At 52.2% G+C, this 9,085-nt stretch overlaps 1 protein-coding gene across 1 annotated transcript; it reads right to left on the bottom strand.

Annotated features, from left to right (window-relative positions):
* Positions 1-603: 603 nt before the first annotated feature.
* CATIP (ciliogenesis associated TTC17 interacting protein) lies at positions 604-7,131 on the bottom strand. Its single transcript, XM_063075454.1, has 10 exons — positions 7,107-7,131; positions 6,879-7,010; positions 6,339-6,536; positions 5,986-6,041; positions 5,060-5,146; positions 4,720-4,887; positions 3,211-3,335; positions 1,638-1,714; positions 1,237-1,325; positions 604-1,000 (listed from the first exon to the last, which is right to left on the bottom strand). Exons 1-10 carry the CDS (start codon positions 7,129-7,131, stop codon positions 758-760), a joined length of 1,200 nt encoding a protein of 399 aa, XP_062931524.1. The 3' UTR covers positions 604-757.
* Between the last annotated feature and the right edge of the window lie 1,954 nt (positions 7,132-9,085).

Here is a 9,085-nt window from a genome sequence, read left to right as displayed (position 1 = left end):
TGCACCCCATTACCAGCTGCCTCGGGCGAGCTTTCCTAGTATTCGCTACTGAGCCTGCAGCCAGAACCGGGCAGAAACAAGCCACTGGCCAGCACTGACATTAAGGAAGGAGACGAAAGGAGGTGACGATCACCTGCCCATTTTTTTTTTCCAGGAGCTGGTAAACTGGGGGGTCGCCATACAGTTTGGGGGTTCCTGTGTGTCAGGAGGAACGGAGAGGAGCTGGGGTGTGGGAGCTGGCGACCTTTGGGGGGCTTCGGAGGTGGTGAGCGAGGCGACTGGTGTTCCGCGTCCCCCGCCTCCTTCCCATACCCGCAGTCCTGCCTTCATCTCCTTGGGGCGCTGCGGATGGGGAGGCACAATCGTGCCAAGTGGTTTTCGCGCCAAGGAGACCCGCCCCTCCATGCCCGCTAACCGAGTGACTAAGAGATTGGGCTTTCAAGTCTGTCGCGCAGGTTCGAATCCCGCTTCCCCACATGCCAACTCTCAGCGCCTCTATTTTCTTATCTGTAAAATGGGGATAATGATGATAATAGCACTAGGAAGAAAGGCTGAAATTCGCTGGATGCAAGATGTTAACGGTTCCTATATTTAGCCCGAGAACAAAACGCTGGCCAGGGAAGATCCTGGCTGGCACGGCAGAGCCGCGGGAGGGCCCCGATTTTCCCACCCAAACCGCAGCCGCGAAAGCGCGCGCGCCCGCGTCCCAGCCCCGACGCCTCCGCTTCCTGCCGGGTCCAGGCCCGGGGGGCCCCGCCTAGTGCGCCCCCGAGCCCGCGCCGAGCTCCGGCCCCAGCGGGCGGAAAGGGCTGGGCCGCTCGGAGGAGCGCAGGGCCGGAGTCGGCGGGCGGCGCGCCTCGAAGGGGCCGAAGTACTCGGCGGCGAAGGTGACCACGTCGTCGGGCTGGCGCAGCAGCAGGAAGAGCAGGAAGTCGGAGACGAGAGCTCGCGCCTCGGGGTGCTGTCGCAGGTAGCCGGTGTGGCGCAGTCGGAGCTCCTCCTGGCGGGGGAGGGGCCCAGCCCCGATCCTGAGCTGCACGGGACCCCCGCGTCCCAGGAGGACCCCCACCCGCTCCAAAGGAGGGCTAAGGGGCGCTGGGGCCTTCCAGCCCCTAGGGGTGTGCATTTCAATCAGACGCGAAGGGAGATGAGTAACGGTGGAATTACGGTGGGGGGTGGGGGGTGAGAGGTGGGAGGGGGAATGGGGACCCCCGGCTGGCTGCAGCCTCTCCTCACCTTCCGGTCCAGGAACCTCGAGTACAGCTCCGTGTCCTCCTCCCACACCAGGGGCTTCTTCTCAAACACTGGGCGAGGTTCAATCTCATCTGGGTGGGGAGGGAGGAAGGCTGCCTGTCTCCTTCTCAGAACCTTCCTCGGATACCCAGAGGGATCCCGAACAGAAGGCTCAGGTAGAACCCCAGGATTCTGCCCACATGGGCAGAGTTGCTGGGAACCCCTCCCCTAACTGCTGTGCAGTCAAGGCTGGAGGGCAAAGTTCCTCCGTCTGATTCCAGCCTCCTATCCCATCTATAGCACACTCAGTCTGGCCCCTGTATCCTGGGAGGCCCCAGGTTCCTCCCTCTTCCCCCCCACCCCCCAACTCTCCCACCCCCTGCCTAAGGTCTGGCCTCGCTCACCTTCCTCCCTCAAGTTGGGCATCTTGGTGATGATGCAGCACCCTGGGGAGCCCACCTGAACTCTCTTAGCCAGATGCCTGGAAGTAACGTGGAGAAGGTGTGAGTCTTCCTAGACCACCTGTTATGAACCAAATTGTGCACCTGCCCCCTCACCCCATCAGGGGTTGTACCTCTAACCCCCAATGCGATGGTATTTGGAGATAGGGCCTTTAGGGAAGTGATAAAGGTTAAAGGAGGTCATAAGGGTGGGTTCCTAATGAGGATTGATGTCTCTATAAGAAGAGGAACAGAACCAGAGAGCTCTGAGCTCTCTGCATCCACTCAGGCACAGACGAAAGGCCATATGAGGACACAGCGAGAAGGCCGATGTCTACAAGCTGGGAAGAGAGCCCTCACCAGAAACCAAGCCTGATCGTGGACTTCCAGCCTCCAGAAGCGTGAGAAATAAATTTCTGATTGTTTAAGCCACCCAGCCTGTGGTATTTAGTTATGGCAGCCTGAGCAGACACCACAGTGTCCTCTTGAGAGACCTGTCCTGGGGGCCTCTGTTTACTTCGGCCTCCCCCTCTTGTCTTTTGAGTTGATGGGTTGTGTTCATCTGGATCCCCAGATAATGGCACAGGGCTTCACAAGTATTAGGCCCCTGCTTAAAAAAAAGTAAAAATAAAAAAGAGAAGAAAAAGTCCTGAAATCTTTAGAAATATGGGCAGTAAAAAAATCACGGAGCCTCCTGCTATGTGACATTCAAAATAGAAACAGTAAAGTTATGAAGTAAAGAAAGTCAACAAAGTTCTGTTACTTTTTTCCTAGTGTAGTGACTATGTCAGTAACTCTTCTGAAAGTTCAGGAAACAAATTCTTCCCCCCGACTCCAATTTTTTTTTTTCTTTTTTTTTTTTAAAAGATGACCGGTAAGGGAGTCAAGGGTTAAGATCCCCTTACCGGTCATCTTTAAAAAAAATAAAAATAAAAAATAATGACCACCAGTAAGGGGATCTTAACCCTTGACTTGGTGTTGTCAGCACCACGCTCTCCCAAGTGAGCTAACCAGCCAACCCTATATAGGGATCCAAACCCTTGGCCTTGGTGTTATCAGAACTACACTCTCCCAAGTGAGCCATGGGCCGGCCCCCCCACTCCAATTTTTTCATGATTTGGTACCAGTGTTTGCTGGTGACAGTGGCAGTGTGTCAGGGGCACTTCTCCCAACACATCAATTTGATCAAGTGTCCAGTCATTCATAAGTTAGTGTTTTTCAATGTTATCCCTAACACTTTGACAGCTGCTTTAGCTGTGCCTTAGGCCTTGCGGAGTTGGCCTTTACTTCCTCAGCCATTCAGGGTTTGTTGGTGAGAAGGTTTGGGAGGCACTGTGAGGATTAAGAGAATGATTGAATAAATGAAGCAAGGGTGAATGGTGGGGACAAAGAAGGAGGATACTCAGGTCTAAGTCGCAACTCTTCCTGGTGGTGTCCCCAGAGACAGCTGGTCTCCCTTTGCCCCATTTCCACCCTCGTCATTGAGCACCCGTGCTGTGCTCAACACTACCCTCTTGGCCCCCCGTCCGTAGCTCACCCATCGGAGAGCAGGTAGAACTGGCAGGACATGGGGATGCCCTCATCCGAGTGTATGGTCTGCTCCACGATGAACACTTCGGCCTGCTGGTAGCCCACCTGGATCGTCTGGAAGCCCAAGGCTTGCTGGCAGCAGCCAAAATGGGAGTGGGGGAAGAGGTGAGGTGGAGGCCCACCAAGGTCTCCCCCACAATTTCACCCTGGCTCTTTCATCCATTTCACTTCCTCTTACCCTGTTCACCAGTGATAAGCAACCCTTTGCTGTCCAGACCCTCAGGCACCACGAGATTTGAGTTGTGCCCCAAGGTGAGTTGGGGACCCCCATCATAGATAGCCAGCTGCAGCTTGCCCCTGCCTCAACCCTTCCCCATGCCTCTCGCTGACCAAGTGCTTCCAGTCTGCAGGTTGTTACAGTGATGAGGGTCAGTATTGAGGGGAGGAGTATTGGGGGAAGGGCTTTTGGGGCCAGTGGGGGTGAGGAGCTAGTGAGGCTCTGAGGAGTGGGACCAGAGACTGAGAGCAGTGGCTGCCTCAGGCCCGTGCTGCTGCTGGCAGGCCGCCCTGTTTTAATTAAAACTTAACCCCCTAAAAAAACAAAACAAAGCAAAACAAAACCTTAAACCCCTGTTATAGCTGTGGCCATGGAGAAAAAAGTCCTAACATTAAAAATGTGTTTCAAAGAAAATGGGGGGCTGGCCGGATAGCTCACTTGGTTAGAGTGTGGTGTTGGTAACACCAAGGTCCACAGTTCAAGACCTGTTACTGGCCAGCTGCCCAAAACCCCCACAAGAACAAACAAACGAAGAAAACAGGGAACAGCATGTGCGTCTTTCTGTCAAGCACATGGCTGTGTGTCTGTGATAGACAAGACTAGAATGTAATTTACAAAGCTGGTCAAAGAAAGACAAATCATCCCCCAAAGTGTCTTACTCAAAATAGTGCATGTTCAAAGGTGCAGCTTTAAAATCACATAGTGCAGGAAGTCCTAGGTTTGTCGATTATGAAATTTTAGTCAAAATAAAAGAAAAAAAAGAACACCCTTCAGCATTGAGAAATAATAAAAGAATGTTTAAGTGTAGTTGGAGATGTTGCATTTCCTGATGCTAACAAATGATGTATCTTTTTTTTTTTTTTTTTTTGTAGCTGGCCGGTCAGTGCAGGGATGGAACCCTGGACCTTGGTGTTATCAGCATGATGAATCTTTAAAAGCAGCCCTCTACTATGTTTATTTTTCCTTGGTTGACTTTTGTGCAAAAAGGGTGGCTTCTGTGAACTGCTCCCACCTTCCGATCCCTCTCACTCACTCCACCTGCCCCACACTTAGTCTTCTCTCCGATAAATGAGGTTCTTGCTTTTTCCTGCCCTTGGAAGCCCCAGTCCTACCTCGCTGTTTTATGTCCACCCCAACGCCCTCTTCCACTCCACAGCTATCTTTAGTCCCATTTCAGTGCCCTCCATGCCCTTCTAGTTTGCCCCCACGCCAAGTCCCCTGCCCAGGGAGACCCCTCACATAGGTGGAATAGCAGAGTTTGCCCTCGGTGTCCAAGGCCAGGAAACGGGCATTGCTGGGCACCTTCCGCTGCCAGGCCATCACCCTCAGCAGCACCAGGTTGGCAGCCTCGGAGATGAAGCCCTCAATTGACCGCCAGGGGAAGAATGTCATTTGAGTCTTCATATCCTGTTCAGGACAGATCTGAGTCAGGGACCTCAAGCCGTGAAGTGGCAGGGAGGGTGGGCAAGCCAGGTGTTAGGCTTATGGTCTTTGTGGAGTTGTCAGTCCAGGCTCCTGGCCCCTGCGCATGGTTCTGAAGAGGATGTGGGGTGTGACCCCTCCTGGCTCTCATCCTTACCTCACCCTCCTTGACACTTCTGGTCACGGCCAGCTGATCACCCTGCTTCAGCAGAGTTATCTTCCGCTCCATGGGAAGGATGAGGAACTATGGGCGAGAGCATACAGGGGAGGGAGGGTCAGGGACTTACAGGACCCCCCAGAGATCACCTGTCCATTCTCCTTTATAAATGAGAAAACTGAGGTTTAAAGATTTTGATTTAGGGGCTGGCCCGTGGCTCACTTGGGAGAGTGCGGTGCTGATAACACCAAGGCCGTGGGTTTGGATCCCTATACAGGGATGGCCGGTTGCTCACTTGGGAGAGCGTGGTGCTGACAACACCAAGTCAAGGGTTAAGTTGCCCTTACTGGTCATCTTTAAAAAAAAAAAAAAAAAAAAAACAGCAGCAACTAACCCCCCAAACCCCTTCCATACATGGTAAAGCTCAAGAATAGCACTCATATTGTGGTATAATATAAAGTTAAAAGGCAGTGCACTTGAGAACACCGGTATTAAAAGATGGGACTGGTTTCTGTGGGAAGGTTCTCAGGCACGAGTAGTTTCCAATGTGTAAACAGGTCACAGTCACATTCCAGAAGTTAACGAAGTGGCTGGCCTTGCTGTGAGGGGCACAGAACCAGAGGATTTGGAGGCCAGGTGGTGACAGGCCCCTGGGAAAGGCCAGCCCACGTGGCCCCCAGGGTGACACCGGGCTCTTAGGCTGAAGGAGGACCAGGGTGGACTGGGTTCAGAGTTTGTGTATCAGGAGAATGTCATTGCAGCAAACTGCTGCTGACCAAGTGGGTAATTTTCAAGTTGTAGGGGGGTAGATTGTGGGGTAGCTGGAGAGAGAATTGGGGTGACATCCCACCGGACCCCTCCCTCCCTCCCAGTGTCACTATTTGCTCACCCTGGATAGGGGTCAAGGCTGGGGGACTAGGAGGTACCTTGATGAACTCATGACTATGTTGTTCCATGGGCTCCAATTTCCCCGAGAGGTAGCCTGGGTGCAGGGAGGCAAACACTGAAGTCACAGGAGACATGGGTCCAAGGTTGAAGGAAGGGAGGGTGGTGGCCCAGGCTGGAGGACTATGGGGTGGGTCAGCATCGCTCTTGTCCTGAGTCTGTGGCTGTGAATAGCCTCCCTCCCCACCCCTCCAATCTCCCTTTGCCTAATCCTGGTGCCAAGGCAAAGTCAAGGGGTTGGTCCTGAATGAAGATCCTGGAAATGGTGGTGATGGTAGTGGGGGGACTCTGGGGGAAGGATGAGGGGTCAGGTGTCAGGCAGCAGGAACTCTACCCAGGAGGGAGTTTCCGCAGGCTGTTTTGTCCAAGAAGCCTCGGCTGAAGGCGTGCACGAGGAGGCAGCATGACCTGATGCCAGACTGGCCTTTGTATTTCCCTTTCTGCACTTCAATGCTCAGCTCTCCCTGAGGCTCCCCTGTGTCTGAGACTATGGCCAGAGTCTCAGAGAAGAGTATCTGCATATCCTCCAGCCCTGGGGGTGAGGAGCCACCAGAACAGATAAAGCCCCTGCTCATAGGCCTTAACCCTCTGGCCCCTGACTACCAGTGCCCCACAGTCTCCACCTGCCCCCTCTCCCAGCTGGCCCCTGCCTCCCCTCCATTGGTGTCTACAGGAGCCAGCAGGCAAAGACCACCCCCTCCCCTTGTCCCTGGGGTCTTCCCTTGAAGAATGTCAACGAATAGGCCTCAGGCCTTTTCAGAGTCCCAGGAAAATCAAGGCTAAGCGATGGGGGCCAGGCTGGGTCTTCTCTCTTCCCTCCACCCCAGACTTGCACCCTCCCCTACCCCCACCCCACCCCTCTGTGTGGGCTCACGGAGGGAGTTGAGGAAGCTGATGGCTTCAGCATTGGCCTCTGGGAGTGGCACATGCTCTGGTCCCTGGTCTGAGGGCCTGTGGTCCTTGGCTTTGAGGCCTATAGAGAGAAGAGAGGCTGAGATGGCTGACCCTGGGGAGAAGGGTCGGGGTGGGGCAGGGGTGCCCCAATCATGGATTGTGAGGGAGAAGAGGTCCCCCTTTCTAGCCCCAGCAGTCCTCTTCCCACCTTTGAAGTGAATTTTGGAGCTCATGCTGTCTGCAGCCACCCGGTCTGTATCCAGCTGTCCCCATGGCAACTGGGAGCTAGCTACCGCCTCTTAAAGAGCCAGCAACCCACTTCACTACACCCAGACCTTGGAGGAAATTGTCTGACACTGCAGGTCCTGGGGTGCAGCCTGAGCCTGAGGTGTTGTCCAGCAGAGGGAGCGTTTGACATTCTTAAGAGGCAGAGGGAAGAAATGGGTCATTAGGATGATCACAGAAGTTGTGACCCAGAGTCAGACATAGCCTCACCTGCACAGAATCCAATCAGATGCCATGTGAATATCTGCAAGTTGTAGTTGTCATACTTGTAACAATAATGGTGACAAAAATGACAATCATAGCAAACCCTTATTTTTTGTTTTTTGGGGGCTGGCCATAGGGGGACCCAAATCCTTGACCTTGGTGTTACAAGACTTTAGTCTAACCAGCTCAGCTAACCAGCCAGCCCCATAGCAAGCCCTTAAACCACACTTTCTCTTGGCCAGGCACTGTTCAAAAGGGCTTTATGTACATGATCTCATTTAATTTTAGACTAACCCTGGGAGTAGTTACTTTTATTACCTCCATGTTATGGACAAGAAAACCGGGGTACAGAGAGGTTAAATGTCTTCCCAAGGTCACACAGCTAATAATTGGCAGAGCCAGGACTCAACCCGAGGCAGCCTGGCTCCAGAGCCTGAGCAAATTCAGAGAAAAAAGATGCAGTAAATAGATGATGCGTTGAATCCAAGCAAGTGGTGCAACAGCATGGGTAGTGATCAGAGACACAGACTTGAAAGGTGATAACTCGAACCCCAGGCTGTGGGCTATTCGATCCCCATCTTGTAAGTATTGGAGTCCATATCATAGTGGCTACAAAAAGGGGCTTAGCCTGAGGCCTCTAGTTGGTGTCACAGGAAAAATCTTGGTGCAAAACTCCGTAATTGCCTAGAGTTGCCCCCCTTCCTGCCCATATCACTTGGGGAGAGAATCCTGAAAAAAAAAAAAAAAAAATAGGACAAGCCTTGAGAATCTAATTTAAATTGGGCAGTTAAATAACTCAGTTTTTTTTGGCGGCGGGGTGCATTGCCAGTATGGGCATCCAAACACGAACCCTGGTGTCACCATGCTTTAACCAACTGAGCTAACAAGCCAGCCTCTGTCTTCTTTCTACCACCTGGTTCAGCATTTGACCTGAGCATAGTGTTTAAGGACCGTCAGTGTTAGGTCCCTACCTGCTTTCAAAGGTTCCACCTGTGGCCATGGCTTTGGAGGACTAAGACCACCCCTCAACATACATGCGCTCACACACGCATGCACACACAGGGCTTTCACATTCATTTCTACAATTTCCTCTTGCTCTTTTCTTTCCTGAAACACCTAAGCCTAAGCCTGCTCACTTAGGCCTCCCTCCCTTTCTCCTTTTCTACCCCCAGAGAGAGACAGCCTGTGATCCAGGAAATGAATGGGGAAAAAAAAAAAAAAAACTGCTTGCTGGTTATTTTTAAAACTATGTATTATTTAAACACCTTTGAGGCCATGTGTCCACCTCTATCTCCTCTCTAGAATTAATCACAGCACCAGGAAGCTGATGTAGCATTTTTCAAAGTGACTTCAAACGTGTTTTTTTGTCTTCAAAAATTTTTATTTTTTAAATGCCTTTTTTAAAAAAAAATCTGACCCTGTTAATAGCCTTCAATAAGTGGAATTGCTGGTGAGGGTTTATGAGTTTGCTGTCTTACATCATTTTTGGTATCAGATCCCCTAATCTTTTGGGGACCCCCCTCCACTTTCAGTCCACTGTGGTTCATTTGTGACTGATACTGCCCTTCCAGGTGTGGTCATATGATCTGACCTGGCCAGTCAGAGAAGCCCATTCCCCTAACTCCTATGATTGGTTCAGGGTTGGGCACATGACCGAAGCTAGGCCAATGAAACTCGGTCCCTAGAATTATTGGAGCT

This window comes from Cynocephalus volans, chromosome 1, assembly GCF_027409185.1.
Source record: "Cynocephalus volans isolate mCynVol1 chromosome 1, mCynVol1.pri, whole genome shotgun sequence".
NCBI classification, from domain to species: Eukaryota; Metazoa; Chordata; class Mammalia; order Dermoptera; family Cynocephalidae; genus Cynocephalus; species Cynocephalus volans.
Note: the sequence above shows the minus strand (reverse complement) of the source record. Positions and strands in the feature narration are given on the sequence as shown.

Bases quoted from the DNA above. Each gene is read 5' to 3' on its own strand.
- CATIP (XM_063075454.1), bottom strand. From the start codon at position 7,131: ATGAGCTCCAAAATTCACTTCAAAG. The intron at 6,537-6,878 runs GTGAGCCCACAC...CCTCACCCCCAG, and splicing joins CAGCTTCCTCAACTCCCTCC to GGCTGGAGGATATGCAGATA. The intron at 4,888-5,059 runs GTAAGGATGAGA...TGTCCTGAACAG, and splicing joins GAAGTGTCAAGGAGGGTGAG to GATATGAAGACTCAAATGAC.